Genomic DNA, 18,158 nt, shown 5'->3' with positions numbered 1-18,158 from the left:
ACGGGTACTTACGTGGGTGCCCCTGCACAGCCTCGGCTTGTATCTCTGGAGACGAGCGCGCATGCCAATAGATCTGACCCAGCGTCACCTTACACTCTTATACCACTGTCTACATCTTGTCATGGGAACGCAGATGATTCATGCCAATGAATGGTTTTCAGACAGAGGGAGGGAATTGCGTGGCCCTACATGATAAAACTCCTCCTAATGACTGCAGTGTGGAACATTATCTAAATTAGAAACATGAGGAAATGTTGTCAGGTTGTTATTCTGAGGAAAATATGCTTAATTCTTTGTTGATGATAATTAGCTGTATAAGTCAGCTTTTAACAAGCAAGATTGGATTCAGGAAAAAACAAAATACAAAAATCAGGATCATTCCCATCAGCCCACACTACGGTGTTGTCATTCACGGCATGTGTCACTGCTCAGCCACTTTGAACTAGAAACCAGAACTGCTGCTTTTGATGTGACTAATGCTTTTCATCTGCCCCACTGGTGGGTGTAAGGAGCACTCGTGTCATATCATAAAGCAGCTGGAATGATTGCTGTGATAGAGCCGCCTTTTTAACTAGTTCTTTTCTCACAGATCAGGGGACCTGATTAATGCAACTCAGTGTAAAACTAAAACCTTCATTACAAATACAGACACATTTAGGGTGTCATTTATGGAATTAAGTGGCGAAAAAGAATACATTTAAGCATGTGGTCTAACATGGCCATATAATTGCTGGATGTCATCTCTTCCAGTATCACACAAGTACTATCATACTCAACACTAGTGGGATCACAGTGACCAATTAACCTTTCAAATTTGGCAGGATGATATTTCATCAAAAAACCTTTTGTTAAACAGAGAAAAGAGGCCATGTTGCTGCCTCTGTCATGTGATTTACAAAATTGTTTCATTTTCTCCCCTTTGTGTCACAGATAATGCAGTGCACATAAACATGGCAAAAAATTTGAGGAATTTCATATCTGCTGAGGGCCCATGCACCTGGAGCATTAGTTCACTCACCGCCTCAAGGTCCCGAGACAATCACATCAGGTGCTGATAACACATTTATAACAGTCAGCCCTGTAGGAGGCGCTTAATGCAATCACACACTCACTGCACTTCAGACAATAGTTACATCAGGGTCCAGGACAAGCAGCGCAGAGAAACATGTCAGCCTCTCCGCGAAGATCTACACTCATCTGCATCAGAGCTCTTTGATTCAGGAGGATCATTCACAATGAATATGAATATTTCTGACCTCATTTGCCAGGCTGTCACCCATCCACTCTGACGGATGTTTTTATGAGCAGTCTGTGATGCACGCTGAATATGTAAGCACGAACCAACATCAGCAGGCTGAACATTAAAAATGCCATAAGCCCTGTTTGCATTTGCTTTGATTTAGCCTACAAATGAGTTAGGAACATTAACTGGCACTGTTAATGACTGTAGATGGGAATGGTAACTGCTGTTTAATGTGTTACTTGATGCACAATCATATCAGACATCAGGTTCCTCGTGTACGACTACTGATACCCAGCTACTGCTACTGCCGACCGAGTTAGTCTATCAGTAGCAACAAAGATATTTCTACATGATAAAAAGCCGGTTATAATAATTTAGATTGCCATATTTATTTTAATGTTAATAGTGCATGTGTCATAACTGATTAGATTAGATTTAACTTTATAGTCATTTGAATTTAGTAAATAAACATTAGTGTTCAAACAAATATGCATACATAATGCATATGAGAAAAAACTAATCATGAACATGGACCAACGGGCAGTGATAGAAAGAACAGATGTAACTGTCATTTGTGTATATAAAAACACAATTATACACAAAGTGTTTAGAAGGAGCCATAAAATGCTGTAATTTGTACACAATGGGCTGACAAAGCGTAAACACTTAGCAGTTATATTCAGAGTTAAAATGATAAACACATGCAGCTGAATATAGTTAGTTTTATGAACATAAAGATAAGGAGTTGGATATTATTGAGTGTGTGTGTGTGTGGAATAATTATTTCATTTGGATTTGTAGGTTATGTTGCGTTTAAGGAATTGATGCTGAGATTAGACTCGATAATGGCCGACAGATGTGGGGCAGAGGGAATGAAAATGTGTGGTGTGTAGCCGTGCGTCATGGCGGACAGTCTGATTGTGAACAGCCTGACAAAAACAGTTTTTTTTTTCTTTCACTTAGTTTGACAACTGCTATCACGTTTTATTTGATCTGTGTTTGGTTTGTTTATGTGCATGTGAGAATCCTTACATAACATAAAAATTAATTGATCTAATCCAATACCGCCGCCAGGTGAGTCCGTGCGACTGCAGGCACACAGAGCCTGATTACTTAGCAAAAAAAATAAAGAGTAAACCAAACATGAATGGTCATTCATGGAGAAAAGATTGGAGTGTCGCCACACACACAAAAATAACAGCAGACACAAAGTCATTTCCAGAAAGCATCTGAGCGATATGAGCCTGTGTCTGGTCTCATTTTTGCAGTTGCAGTCACTTCCTTCAATTTTGCTGTAGTTTAGTTTGTGGTGCCAAATCGACTTTCTCTTTCAGTACTTTCAGAGTTCTTTTTTCCCCCTTGCACTTAAGCTAAACTCAAAATGGGCAGCTGCTGGGGCTGCACAGAGTTTCTGATCTTTGCAGAAACTTCACTGCCGACAACTCAATTTTTTTTTCTTTTTTTTTTACAAAATCCAGCCGAGCAGAGCCCGAAGAGATCAAATATGTAAAATCATGTCAATCAATTCTGCACTTGAGTTGTCGGAGGTGTCAAACGTTCAACATCCTTAGAATTCAAGAGGAACAGCACCTAGAGTCCAGGCCTGTTCAGACTACTCTATGAGACACTGCTGCTCTCTCTTTGAGCCTAAATCATTAAATGTGAATTCATCCACGGATGCTCCAAAAAAATAACCAAACAGGATTTTCCTAGAAACCTTTCAAAGGGGGGAGGAGTGCCTTTTTTGAGATAAATAAAAATGTGTATATATATATATATATATATATATATAATTGTTTGGGTGCTCGCCTGGAGTTGTTCTGTGGGGCTTTTCAGTCACCCCCACCTAATAGTGAACATCTGCTGCGAGTTCTGGTGCTAAGAAGCGTGGCCAAGGAGTGATGAACTCAGGGTGGGGGGGGGCAGCAGGAATTAGCTCTGCAACTCCTGTTTTATACCAAGATACCCAGCCCCATCATCTATAGTCTTATGATAGTCTACGGTGCATGCTTTGTATTATTTTCTATTATTTGACTCCCTTTATTTACACTTAGATATACAAATAACCAACAACTGATGTGATGTGTTTTCCAGGAAGTTCATCCTCCAGCTTTATGAAATGCTTCAAAATTTGGTTTTAGTATCTTCTGTCTTTTGCTATTACCCAAAATACATTTTGATGGAAGCTTCTTGGATGGATGACCTAAATAATTAATAAGTGTCCCAGTATTTTGGGTCTTACACTTATTCTCCCCACATTGTCTTTGTCCTTGTGCAAAATGTTGGAACGTAGGATTGTGTCCCCCGTTCCGGTGTTTTGACATGACTTCTCATTCATTTCTCTATACAATCTCTTTTTGTTTTACTGCCCTTATGTCCCTCATCGTGCTTTTGTCCAACGAATTGGTCTGTTAATAATGTAAGAGCTCACAGCAGACAGTTGGTCATTCCACTAGTGCTCTCTCAGAAACATTAATATGTATTGTACTTTCTTTCCCTGACAGATTTTTCTGTAGTCTGGTCCAGGGCATCTGCTACAGTCATGTTCAGGAACAGCTTGAAGATGCTGCTGACGGGGGGGAAGGCCAACCGCAAGAGTCGGAGCAGTGGTGAGTCTTCTCATGCCAGCCACACACAATGACGCATCTGCCTGTCAGCGCACAGAAGGTCTTTGCAAGTCCATGTGGGTGTATTTTGGGAAGCAGAAGATTAAATGTATTTTGGTTCTTAAAGAGTAATCGGTGACTCCTGAAGACCCCCCCCAGACCTGTTTGCTGCTGAAAATAGGTCCAAACCTGCTCACCAGTTGTGCTGGTTGAAGAGCTGTGCCTCCTGTTGTGCGAGCTTAAAGGCACAGAATGAAATTTTCTGCAGTTTGGAGTCCAATAACAAAAGCGGTCTTTGGTCACGGCATAAAAAAAAAGTAAGTAAAAAGCAAAGCTTAATGGTGCTAAGTTTGAGACTTGTGATGACTAAATTCTTTTCTCTGGCTAAAAAGTGTTGCGTAAAAACGTGGCAAATGCCCGGACACAAGATAAATTTGGATTGCTTCTCACAGACAGCCACATCACTGATGTTTGTGAAAAGGGAGTCTGACACCATCAACAATCGGCTCAATCAAATGAGTCAACACTTTGATTTAAATAACATATTTCTCCAGGTTTCATTATGTAATTTCACACCTCATCAAAATATATAGCACAACCCCCCTCTAGTTGTACACGGATATTTTAGCGTGCAAAGGTTTTGTGTTACACCTTTCAAACATCAGTTTTCCACCAACACTTGAAGCTTGCTCTGGCCATGAACGACGTGCTGAACCAGGAGGATTTTTCCCATCATGCATTCACGGCTCTATATTTCAGGCATTTACCCTTGAACAGCCACAATGTGATGATTTCTTACTCAGCCAATCAGTTCAGCGGTGGAAGCGCCTCACTGGGGGCTTGTTTCCCTCCGCTCCTGCTCCCTCCTTCATCCAGCAGATAAGACCCACACCGTTTAATGAGCACTTTCCTGCGCTGAGCCTTCGGAGCTGTAATAAAGGCATGTTGATACGCTACTCGCAAAGCAAACTCAACACTTCCTGCAGCTGTTTTACAGCAAAAGCTTCCCTCCAGTTAAACACCTTTAGCAGTTTGGGTGAACATTAAACCAGTCAACAGAACAAGCTTTCACAGTCTTACCCATATTTTCGTTTTGATGGAAAAAGCTCTCCAATTGTGAAGACAGATATTTCAGAAAATTTTTTGAACAACTGTCTCTAAGCACAGACTTTTGGAACATTTGTTGTTGACTCACAGCTCGGTCATTGAAAAGGGCACTGCATCACTCAGTGTCGGCTTAGAATATTTCAGGTATGACAGAGTGTTGAACACAGCAACATAAAAAGCCCTGTTTTGTTAATTTGGCAATTCTTATCAGCGAACCATAAATTTGTGGCGCCTTGAGATGAAGCTAAAGTAGTTTAGCCTACGAGCTCCAGCAGCCTGAGGACACAGCTCAAAGATACGCACCCAAATGAGCACCTAACTCAAGTCGGAGATATTGCCATTGTGATATGAACAGTAATTCTGGCCAACGCAGACCAACCTGTGCGTCCCCTTTCTCCAGACTCATGGAAAATCAAAATGCACCTTTGAGGTTCTTGGGGCAACCGTATGGAACCTTCTGTTCCTAAACATGAATTACTTCCGCTCAAACCGTATGCAGCGCTCCCTTACAGCGACGGGTTCTTTGATGTGGCATAATCCCGGCCAAACGCATCGCTTGGGAGAACTTTGTCTGCTCATTGTGGAGCGGTACAGTCGTCCTTATTTGAAACTAATAAGTCTTGTGTTATTGCCTGGTCAGTCTAACAGCCTCCCCAGGATAGGGGCTTTTATTACAGTGTGAAAATTTGCCTTCTAAGGGCTTTCGTCCAGCCACCCACATGATTTACGCAGATGAATCAATTTTTTAAAGCCTCAAATATCCCACTGTAGATCATGTCACCACCTTTTTCCATCATCTTAACCACTGAGACGATGTGATTATCAGAAATTGGTTTTTTAAAGTGTGTTTGTGGTGGTTTGGGCACCTTTCTCCGTGTTGCACGAGCTGTTAAACTGGGTGTTTTACTTTTCATTTTAATCGTTTGACCGTATGCTTTGTGCAAAATGCAGATCAATCCATGTGTAACTTTAGAGTAGAGAGCAATGTCGTTGTTTTCAGATGTTAAAAAGCTGCACATCTCCTTCCTTTTTTCAAAGAAATGTTTCTTTGAAAAAAATCCTTAATTTGATGTTTAACATCCTGTCTCCTTTTTAGTCTTGCTTAACTTGAACTCTTTTCTTCATATGGACACATTCTGCTTCTCAGTGAAATCACAGATTTCTCACATCTGTCCTGCATTTTCACAAACATTACCCCATTTAATTGGCAAAGTATGATGACAGAGATCAAAGATCTTTCTTTATAATCAACGCCAAACTGGTTAGGCTGCTTTTTTGTGTGAATCATATACTCAGCATATGTGTGAAGGTCTTCTGATTCTTAAATGCACATCCTGATGACCTTCACTGCGAGGCCTCAAGGCTGAAGTGAACTTGCTGCGAACAAAACATCCCCTCTCTCCCCTCGGTGTGTTTGTGTATTTATGTGTGAAATGGTGAGTAGCCTGAGCAGTAGTGCATGACTGGAGTACCCTCCAGTGTTGTGATATCTGTTGCTGCCACTTTATGAGGAATCTACTCCTCCCAGCAGACAAGTGCTGCTCTTACAATCTGGCTCCTCCACTGAAACATCTGCATCCTGCAGTTTTCTGCATATGTATGCGCTCCAACAGACACCGCCGCCATGTTTAACCTTTATTCAAACAAATTATTTACGCATTTGTCAAGTGAGTGAGACCCACCCACTAATAAATACACAAAGACTTGTTTTTGCTGCTCTATTCCGTTCAAGGACATCCAAAGGACCGGTTCGAGTAACCGTGACTTATCAGCTCACGACAGACAGCGAGTGCTGGAAAGCCACATCCATCTGGTGATACCATGGGAGCAGCACTCAGCTCAGAGGGAGGACTTGTATATGGACGCATTGGCTACTGAAATTGGTCTTTGGTTCAGATTGGAGATAAGATGATCATCCTCTGTGTTTGATGCAGTTACAAGCAAGCCTTTGGCTTCAGGAATGGCAGGCCTCCAAAGAGGGAGTAGGCACGCTAATCTGAAGACAACAGATGAGCCGGCTGTCCCTTGATCTGCACTGGAGAAATAGTTTGAGCCCCAAGTTACTAAGCTGGTGAATGGCATTTTTTAAATTGAATAACACAGATAAGAGGCTCTGATTTGGATGATGCAGACATGTACAAATCTCCGTCACTGGAATTGGGTGTTATCTTATGGGAAACTCCATTGTGTGACTGTAAGTTGCTGCCGTTCTTCTCAGTCCAGCTACTCTGCGATTAATCAGCCGCCATTCAAGCTCAAAGTGAACGTTCACTCGAGAGAGTTTATAATCTCACACCCTGAGATTCAGGCTGTTTAAACAAAAAGGACAAATATCTTGGAGTTACTGCAGCAGCAGTGTTTAGATCGCAGATACTCCCTCCATCTTTTCTTTAAGACACAGATCAGACTTCTGTGTGTTGTATGTAAGGCTTTCTTTCTAACAAAGTGGCCCATTGTTTCAGCTGCCTGCGGCGGTTTCATGTAGAAGTACGCTTGCCTTGAAAGCCCAAATGTGAACTAGAAGGAAAATGTCCCCTCACGGTCTCAGATATTACATTTTGTCGTAGAATCTTTTGCTTGAAGGCGTGTGTAGACATTTGTTTCCTTTTTGTGGTGTTATGGAGAGAGTTTTGACTGTCTCCTCTTTCTCCTTGTCAGGAGAAGGGTTGTGAAAGAGGTCCAGACTTAAATCAAAGTCAACAGCCTGACATGGCAATTACAGTTTATGGCACTGGCTGATGGGAAAATGAGGAATGGGGTTGAAAGGTTGGGGCGTCTGGCCACAGAGCTGTTGCATGACTAATGCGTTCTTGGATAGGCTCAAGTGTGGCATGTGCACATGCTCAACAGGAGGCTGAAATGAATGTGCTCTAATGTAGATGTATTTCAAAATGTGATTTAAGATATAATGGCAAATAGAAGCGGCCGCTAACATACGGCTTCATCCTGCATCATCAGCGCTACATGGACCCATGTGGGGAAATCAAAGGGAAATGCAAGTCATGCTCCACTTCACTGCACCTTATGTTTAATTTATCTCAGCTGCTGTTTGCAAAGAAAAGACCTGGGAAAATAAACTGATCTCGCGCGTTAATAGTCCAGACTGTACCTGGAGCTCATTGATGTCATAAATGATGACTAACAGACAGAAAAGGGACAAAAACAGACATGTTGTTCTACAATAATACAGGACTGAGTGGTCCCTCTGCTCATTGCAACTCTGTAAACTCTCTCTCTTTAAATCATTAAACTCACACATACACATATTCAAAAAATCAGATCAGCCAGTGCATTTAGCTGTAGTCCATCTGGTGATTGGTCTACTTTGCTTTCATGCCTCTAATGCATGCTTACAGCTATCCCAGTGCTGTTTGTATGCATTGTGGATGCACTCAGATGCTCGCCATATTGATGGTTCTCCACTTGACTGATCTAAATTGCTCTCTGTAAATTGGAGAAGACGCTCCTTCCGTCCCACGCTGGCTGTTAGCCAAGAGCATGCAGATATACTAACTTAATCCCTTTTTTATTTCTCCAAATAAGGCTAATTAAAGACGTCAGTATTCTCCAAAACGCAGCTCGTGCATGTCAGCCCGCACTGCGTGGATTCAATCACGTTCCTCCCCTCAGTCGGACGTGGAACATACCAATAACTCGACTGAAGTCTGAAGGCAGCAGGTGCTTGACAGGAATCAAATCGCCCCCCCCCCCCTAATCGGAGCACTCTAATTGATGGCTCATTTTCCACAGTGGTGGAGAAATCTAATTAGAGATCATCAGATCAGCAAACATGCTTTGAGCTCGAAGGCATGAGGAGTGACACAACAGCCAGGCCTAATGCAGTGTAAACACAATTATTGTCTTAAACTGCAGATAAGCCCACTCGCACCGGACAATTCTAGTCAAATAAGTTTTGCCTCTCGCGTACCTCATGTAGCCGGAGTAAAGTATCAACATACCTAATTGATAAGAATGAGCGGAAACTGCTGAAATCTGTCTTTGCACCAAATGTGAGGGTTACATGTTTTATGAACTCTGCTGTTTGGATTTTTTGTGCGAAGAATATGACACATGAGTGTTAAGTAGCCCTTTCACCAGTCGTTACATGTTTAACTATTCCTCTGTGGGTTCATTAGAAACCTGCAATTACTGTATTCAAAAGATTTTAGCGGCTGAGAACAAGAACAAACGTCTATCCTGTCAATCTCCTGGTACACTTAACACTGTAGATTGATGAAAAGTATGGCGTAGAACCAGATTAACAGTGTCTTAGTTGATTTAAAATCAATTTTCGAAGATGTGTGAAACGTTCTTGGCTGACACTTAAAGCAACACGTTGGTTGTGTGACATGTGGACTTAACACATGAGCGTAAATCAACAGTTCTACCCTGATATAGTCGGTTAGTCATTTGCGTACCATCTTTGCAACTATTATTTGGTTTATTTTTGTGTCATGCTTATGTATTTCTGATTGCTTTTTATCTGTTGCATGCTCGGTGCACTTTAAAATCTAATAAATGGAAAGGGGCAAAATGTATATGCAGATGTTGTGAATTTACATATATATTGCTACTTACATGCAAATAAAGCTATGGACTATCCAGGGAACACATTAGTTACTGCAAAAACCGCATAGAAATGAATTATTCTACCCAGTAGAATAGTATCAGATAGATGTGAGAGGCCATGGGAGGAGCAGCAGCAGCTTAGCATGGGCTGATTTCTGGCTGATCTCCACCGTGCGACAGATTGGCACCCACTGCTCCACAAAATGTCCCCTTCCTTCCTGTATTAATGAACCCAGGAGGAAAAAGAAATGAATGGCGTGATTTCAGTGAATCAGGTCCTGTTAACATGCAGGAACACTTTCGGAAGGATTTCATATTTAGCCCACTCCAGACCACAAAATATTGAGTTGCTCTCGTTTTAGAGAAGTAGTAATGGAGTAATGGATATGGATCATTTTTTTAAAGTTATATCAACATTAATGACATTTTGGGAAATGATTGCTGCTGTCTCTCTTTAAAGGTTACAACGATTGATCATTTTCATTTTTTGTTAATCAGTGAATTATTTTCCCACTTAATGGACTAGAAGAGACCTGATATCAGAGACCTGTCAAATCTCCCCAACCCAACAGTCCAGAAACTTAGGAGATTCAATTAATTGATGAGATATAAAACACACAAAATGATAATTACTCAGTTTTATATCATGGACGAATCAGTTAAGCTCCTCTTCCTGAGCTTTGTTGATTTCTTCTCTCTGCTTCTGCGTGGAGTACATTCATCTGTAAACTCCTTTTTTCTATCTCGCATCATGCCCCAGTAACCTCCGTATGTCTTAATTCCCTTTAAACATGAACATTAGGATGCTGAGTAAACACAGATTGTAGCCGGCAAAGCAGACAATGAATCTGTGAATCAATATGGTGCGCAGCTGTCGAGAGGAGCTTTGACTTTTGGTTACTAAGGACAACAGCCTGATATCTCCAATCTCCTCGAGCCTCGCTGCGATGTGTCATCGCTTTCCTCAGCTTTTGACATTTACTTCTCGGGTAAAGTTGCTGAATCGAGAGCCTGTCCAACTGTGAGATGCCTTCTTATGTAGATATATGCATGAGTATTATCTGTTTTCCTCATCAGAACTCAAGGGATAAAGTGTTTGTGAAACCGTCAGAAAGTGCTTGTTTTCAGCTCTTGAGTTTGTCTCTTCCCCCTGAGGAGCGTCTCATATAATTTTCTCCTCTGTAGAAAGCTCATAATCATTTATAAAATCTGTTGGAAAGCTCAATGTGGAGTTGGTCTGCAAAGATTTCACTGGTGGTGATGTGAAGGGCTTTCAGTAAGAGGAGCTCATTGCCTTTTTAGCCTCCTCCCAAAAACAGTGAGGAGCAGGAGAAGCTACTGCCCTCTCTGCCTCACAAAGACAATTTCACTCAATAAAGACTGCTGCTGATGGTCACAGCCACACACTGAAACAATGCAATGTGAAGCTGCAAGACAAAAGGTGCATCAATCACATAAACGTTGTGGTGTTAAAGTATGATGAATAACTTCTAAGGGTCGGTGCCTATTTTACCAGCGTCACCCCGAAGCTGTCAACCTGTGGCTTTGTCGCTGGGCAGCCTCGGAAACAAAGCTTTAGCAAAATGAAAAGCGTGCCAGAGGTCAATGACAATTCATACGACCTTTGGAGAAGGCTGGGGGCTGAGAGACGATGTGCCCAAAAGTGTCAGCGGCGGCACTCTCCTATTTAGTGGAGTGTGGGAGGCACTTATGGGCCCATCGTGCAGCGCCACTTGACGCAGATACCGCCCTTGTCACGGCCGCCCGTCTACTCAAGGCTCAAGAATGTGATGGCCTGAAACCTCTGTGATCTTCTCTGAGAGTCGCAGTTAGGATTGGACAACATGTTTGAAATCAATGTCATTTACGTTGAGTAGTAACTTAAGTCCTTCCACAAAAAAAAATCTCGTAATTCTGCCTTCCACAAATACTTCGTACTCTTTTAGTCAAAGGCATGTTCAACAGCATGAAGACTGGGCGGTGTTGAGACGTTTTTTTTTAATACCCTTTATTTAGTCTGCTAATGTCATTGACACCAAGAGTGAAACCTTGACAGAAAGAAACCAAACAGACCCCATAAAAGCACACACAGCATCAAACATTAACAGATTGTTTATAACGTGCAGGAGGCGTATTCAAACTGAAAGGGGGGGGTGTATTTTCTGATATCTATGTCGAGATACGTCTCATTTAATGTAATTTAGCGCTGAATCAAGTAGATGACAAGTGGGCAAGCTTATCTGCAGACAATTAAATGGCAGCAGCTGCATCTGTGTCATGTCAAGTCAGTCTTCGGATGGTTTCGTTCTTCAGCCAAATTCAAGATGTCCTCATGTTGGCCGGCAACTGGGCTACTACACATTTGTCACTTTTCACACTGACAGAGAAGGACTGAGAGATTAAAAAATACTGACAGTAATCACCGGTGTCAGCCACACACAGTAAGAGGTGCTCGGTCTGTGTTCACCTGTTAATGCTTTTTCGTGCATGTAGAGACAAAACTAGACATGAGTGAAAAAATAGAAGTATGTGAGGAAGGTGTTTATGTAGTTCCAAGTCCCTGGAGGGATGAACACACCTGAATGTCGTCTAACACAGCTCGCATATTAGCTGAGGTGCGACAACTACGATTCTTTAATATCTTTCAACGTTAAGTGAGCCCTCGTGTCCGATGTGGAAGGACATGCATTCATTATGTATTTACTCAGAGGCCTTTTTTCGCATTAATGCCAAGCTCAGGTTTAGAAATTGGTGTATAAATATAAGCAAACTGCGAAGTGCTATGGAAGCAGGCTTTGTTTATAAATCATAAAACACATTAAGTGTGCGACTTGAACATGTAATGAGGAGACTTAAGTGCGCCGCGGAGACTGTTGCCTTCCCGCAAACATAAATATTAAACAAACCATTTGTTGTTTGCCTGGCAGTCTTTTTATTATGTCACCTTTTCTTTGGCTACAATGGTTAAAAATCATCCACCACTTAAACTCCTAATATTCATATTATTAACAGCATTGAGGAGAGATGTGTTTTAGTTTACATTACTTTCTGGAAATATAATGCAACTTTGAGCTACATTCAGATAAAAACCCTGCTTCTATGGCATTTAATAGAATCAGTAATATTTTTCTAGTCTGACGAATCAAAACGCCTACAGTAAAAAAGGCTATTTGTGTAAGTGCCTCCTTGAATTTGATATCTGTCTTTATAAGATTCATGCTCCCCTTTAAATCTGAGCTTTAAAGACAGTGGGCTACAGAGTCATTGCTCACTGTTGAATAAAAACAAGATACTGTCAAGCACATTCTTTGCAGTGATAGCGGGTACTCACTGCTATTAATGGTGCTCAGCTCCACATTGTTCCTTTTGTACCACCATCGTCGCAATTGAAGCACATCCTCCAATGGCTTTTTGTTATCGCACGCTCTGATCTGCGAAAGATGGCGTGAGTCATGGCTGAGTTTGTGGAGCCAACACTCTGCCCTCCATATTCTGCAGCTCTGGATACATTTCCATCATAAATATGGATTAAAGATCTGTTGTATGTTCGCATGCTCGGCCTAAGACTTGCCCCCCAGCAGGTACATTGACTGCCCCACTGAGGCTGATGTCAGCGGTGGCCTGATGGCTGTACTCACCAGGCTCTGAGTAATTTCACTTTCTGTCTAGAAATACTCTGACATTTAAGTGGAGACCAGCGCAGGAGTTTGTGCTTGTGTCTCACTCATGCAGCTCTTTTTTATTAAAGGGAACTGTGCTTTCCAGCTCTGGCGGTAAGGAGTAGGCAGCGTGAAGCGTGGGTAAAGAAGCGCTGGTCTAACCTTTCCTCCTCTCTCTGATCACAACGTCAATAGTGGGAACTCTCACTCTGCGTTCACTCCGTCTCCATGTGACCACTTCCCTTTCCTTACCTGCCGCTCCAGTCACTTTCCTGCTGTCCCTCTATGGCCTTTTCCTTCATTAGTTTCCTTCCAGGAAGTTTGATCATTTCCTTCTCACTCTGGGTCTAAAAATATAAATGTTGATGTTGCATAATAATGTGAGAGTCTGTGTCAGCTATCTGCTGCTGCTGCGGTGTTCGCTGCCGGGTTGAAGGGGACGTGTTAGTAGCTGAAGTGTGACTGATGTTTAGCAGTTCACGGCCTTACTGTGACCTAGATCTGGTGTCCTTTTCTTAGGTGGGAGCAGAGAGGGATCATCTCTGAAAGTGGAAGCATGGAAAGTGTTGGGCCTCCAACATGTGACCGATGGTGACCATTTGTGGAACAGTTTGTTGAATTTTGAATGTGAAGAGTCTTCTTTATTGGAGTTGAACAAAATCAGTCTGAAAATCAATTTATTAAGGCCATTCTTATCCAAAAATCTGTAATTGTTTGAGGACATTCTTGGGTTGATTGTTTGGACAGCTGTGTTTCTGATTGGTTGCTGAATTACGGCTCGCTAATTTGGTCTGGAAAATCAATTTTGATTGCAAAATTATATTGTAGGAAATCAATAAGCTTCAAGGTCAGAAAACACATCCATGCACCTCTCCCAAATCTGTTATTTCAAAATGCACCTAAATCAACTGTAATTACTGTAATTGCTATTTGCAGTTCCACTCCCAAGGGCCACACTTTGTCTGTTCGTTACAGAGAACAGCAGATACCCCTCAACATGTGGCAGAGATTTTCATTGTAGATAGCCCTGCAAGGTTCCCTGAGCTACTGTCACCCATAAGCCCACCCGCTGTGTCCCAGCACACCAGACAATCTCATGAATCGCGGCAGAAACATGTTTCAGCTGCGACTCCCTGGTGGGCACTGAGTTCCCTGATATATTATTTCTCTTAAGGAGTCGCCTGTGTTGATGGTGTTCTTGTCTATGTAGAAAAGCAGATAGACTTTAAACAATCTCTGAAATAGAATAAATTGAGACAAAGTGTATTGAATGTGGAAAGAGGAAACCTGCTTGCCTTCATTTCCCTCTTGTACTAGCTGCACATTATTGTATGATGCAGCGCTAGCAAAATTATTATTTGCATGCTACATTTCGTGCAAACGGCGACCTAAGTCACGGCTGACGGCGACGCTTTGTCGGCTCACAGACTTCAGCCTCAGTGCTCTGAATACAGGAGGTCTCTGCCCTCTCTCTCTCACTTAGATCATTAAGAGAGCGCAACATGATCAAATCAAATTAAATCAGATTTATTTGTATAGCGCCAAATCATAACAAAGTTACATCAAGGCACTTTACATATAGAGCAGGTCTAGATCAAACGCTTTATAAAATTATTTAAGGAGACCCGACAGATCCCCCGATGAGCAAGCACTTATGATGTCATTACAAACAAAGAAGAATCACAAAGACACACCATATTCTTCTTCTTTTTTTTTTTTTTTTTTGATCAAATGCCTTAATTCTGAAGTTTCATACTAAGTTGTTTCATGTGGGATAGTTTTGACATTTAGTCATGGGGTGGGGGGTGTAAAAAGTGAAATTAATGAAGCCTGAATTCCAATTAGCTTCTGCGGTTGTTTGGTCTTCATCACAGATATTAGCACCACCTGTGCTTTTCCTAATGTGCCAAGCAAAATCATCGCCTGTGCATACGCATGTGCCACACAGGGAGCACCTCGACCAGGAAGCAGACATGTTCGTTGTTTCTTCTTTCATCAACCAGTGGAATTGCCGACAGTGGAGTACATTTTCTAGCAGTGGTCTCCTGTGAAATATTGACTAAACTGTTCCTTTTCTGCGACACGGTAAGATTGTATTTACAATATAAGATATAATGAACCTGCTTCTGTGTGATTTTTTTTTTTTTTTTTTTTTTCATCAGCAATGGTTTAAGTGGTTCTTTCAGTGTAATGTGAGGATTGCTCTGAACCCTCAAAGAATTATTACCTTTTCGCTCAGCTTCTTTTTTTTTTTTTTTCCCCTCAGCCACATCAGACAGCTTCTTCCCAGCCAAAAAAAAACAAAAAAAAAAAACAATCATGATATACCCATTGTACCCTAACGTCAGCCTCTAATGGCAGGTAGACACATTTAGTGAGTGGGTGGCAATAAAGTGGTGCATTTAGTGGCTAAAGAGGCAAATGTTTCTTTCAGGAGTTGATGGAGACCAAATATGGAGTGAAAAGGAGGCTAGAAATACTAATATTGTTGCAAATTCATCATACAGACTTCATGAGAGGATGATATGTCCATATTCTGTTTGTAGTTTGTTTTCGCAGCTTCCCCCTCCCCCCCCCCACTCCAATGGGGTGACGCAGGCTTTTTAAGCGGTATCTACAATTTGGAAATTGCCCGTCTTCAAATTGTAATTTTTTTAAAATGAGAACAATTAATGGTTCAACCTGAGCAAGTGCTTCATGAGATGACTGGCTTTGAAAGGGTTAAGGCTGAATGAGAGAGAGAGAGAGAGAGAGAGAGAGAGAGAGAGAGAGAGAGAGAGAGAGAGAGAGAGAGAGAGAGAGAGAGAGAGAGAGAGAGAGAGAGAGAGAGAGAGAGAGAGAGAGAGAGAGAGAGAGAGAGAGAGATGCCAGAGGAGTAGGAGGAGAAGATGGTGGTGTGGGAGGGGGAGAGAATGACAGAGAGAGAAAGAGTTGCCTGTCTGGCTGATTTGTGCGTGTGTGTGTGCGCGCGCAGGCAACGCTCAGTGAGTGTATGCGTACTGACACCTGGCACTCGCCCTTCCCTGCTGCTCACATTGTGGAGAGCTCTCTGGCTGTCTGGGTCATTCTTTACCTCGCTCTCTGTCTCCCTCTTTTCCTTTCTATTCCCTCACCCTATCTTCTGTCCTTTTCTCTCCGCCTTTTCTTTGCCTCCCCCTGTTTTTTTGTTTTTTTTTTTTCCTCTCCATACCCCCCTCACCTCATGCTTTTGTTTAGGATCTTCCTTACTATGCTGCAGGATTTTTATTGCCAGGGCAGACGAGGTGCTCGACTGACAGAGGTGAGCCGGATGAATCGGGGCGGGAGCATGGCTGGATGGATGGATGGATGGATGGAAATGCAGGGATCCCTGTTGTGAATATGGGGAGTGGTAGAAACTGTCTTTGGATAGCGCCTTTATTTATGAGTATTCAGCTCTTAATTGTTTGCTGCGGTTTTAGTCAGCTGACAGTGCAAGTCTGAGCAGCTCTGGGTTTCAGAAATGCACTGTGTGGCTGTCTTGGTGTGTGCTTTGAAAGGTGAAGGGTTTAAGTGTGTGATTTCAGAGCAGCATTGAGTGCCTGTTTTTTGACTGGAGTCAGCAGCATGTGTCACAGCCGCTCTCCGACTGATTTGTTTGCTCTGTTGTGGCTGCTCCACTTGGTGTCACCTTGACCCAGGGCGGGAGCTGTCTCAGCATTCAGTGTCTTGACGGCATCGTGCCACACCTTGGACGCTCTGTGTGTGTTACTGAAAATAAATCTGGAGTGAGAAAGCTGAAGAGGCCGTGGTGTCCGACAGATGGCCGTTACAAGAGAAATGTGTGTGAGTGACAGGAAAGAAAGATGAAATGTGTCTTGAGGGCGATTGACTCTGTTTTTCATGTGATGTCAGGTTTATTAATAACACCGAGTTTCTCTGCTTACTCTTGGTGATTGGTTTCCTCAAATTTATAACACCTGTCTGTCTTCACCTCTCCTCACTCCATCTACCTCCACCTCCTGGAAGGGGGAAGGAGGGGGAAGGAACCTCCATAATCTTTTTTAAATCTTGTTCATTTATGGTGTGAGCTGATAGTTTAGGATTTAAGCCAAAAGACTGGCCAATTTTAGACTATTTATTTTTGTTTGGGGTCTCCAAGTGAAGTAACTTTGTGCACATTTGTTTTTAATGGGTTAGGGTTGGGGGGGGTTATTTCCAAAGTCACAGCCAAATGCTTTGTCACATTATCAGTCTCGCTTTCTGGATCAAATCAAATCTTCGTGATTACAGTCTGATTCTTTTATATGATGAGACCAGTTGTAAACAAGATAAATATTTTTCCAGAAATTAAGACAAAACAAAATTCGATCACGACTTCTGTGAGCAATTCCTCATTCTGGAATGAACGACATATTTGACTAAATATAGACCCAGAAGTTGAGTAAACACACATGAATCTAAGCATTACTTCACCTGATTGAACAAAGATATTCAGCAAATCTAACTCACAGTTATTTGTGGCTGAATTTTCTGTGTGAATTGAAGATCAAAATAAATGCTGAATAAATATCCTGTCTATCATCTTATTCATTAAGAAAACATTTCAGCGCTGCCATGATATTACGACATTTACAATACTTTTCCTCTGAATGAATTAGTTTAACCTGGATCACCTCAAACATGAACTGTTCTGTGTGTGTTGTGTTACTAAGGACCATTGCTTATTTTCCCAGGAACCTGATAAGCCAAATCTTTATTGATTTGTATTCAGATAATATTGAGCAGTGGCTCTTGGAAAGGTCCGTCCTCATTAAAGTAAACATGAAGAAGATAAGTCAGGAGTTGGCAGCGTTTGCTTTGATTCTGAAGATATCAGGCCAGCTCACTAGTCATCTCCTTCCTCTGTCACTCTCGTGTCTTCTCTCTCCCCCTCACTCTGTCATCACTGCACTTACTGTAACAGCTCCTCCTTTCTCACACACTCTGTTACTCTCTCTCTTCCACCTACTCAGA

The 18,158-nt window shown here is 42.0% G+C and overlaps 1 protein-coding gene across 4 annotated transcripts in view; it reads left to right on the top strand.

Annotated features, from left to right (window-relative positions):
• tanc2b (tetratricopeptide repeat, ankyrin repeat and coiled-coil containing 2b) overlaps nt 1–18,158 on the top strand; it is a 121,495-nt gene that overhangs the window by 27,077 nt on the left and 76,260 nt on the right. For 3 of the 4 annotated variants that reach the window (XM_029527142.1, XM_029527141.1, XM_029527140.1), the window contains exon 2: nt 3,748–3,852. In XM_029527142.1, coding sequence (XP_029383002.1) covers nt 3,786–3,852 — 67 coding nt within the window. In that variant the 5' untranslated portion in view covers nt 3,748–3,785. Of the gene's footprint in view, nt 1–3,747; nt 3,853–16,404; nt 16,465–18,158 lie in introns of those variants that run through there. The other variant, XM_029527143.1, reaches the window with a different exon arrangement.

This window comes from Echeneis naucrates, chromosome 19 (assembly GCF_900963305.1).
Source record: "Echeneis naucrates chromosome 19, fEcheNa1.1, whole genome shotgun sequence".
In the NCBI taxonomy this organism is placed as follows: Eukaryota; Metazoa; Chordata; class Actinopteri; order Carangiformes; family Echeneidae; genus Echeneis; species Echeneis naucrates.
The sequence above is the reverse complement of the archived record's forward strand: the minus strand, read 5'-3'. Positions and strand labels throughout refer to the sequence as shown.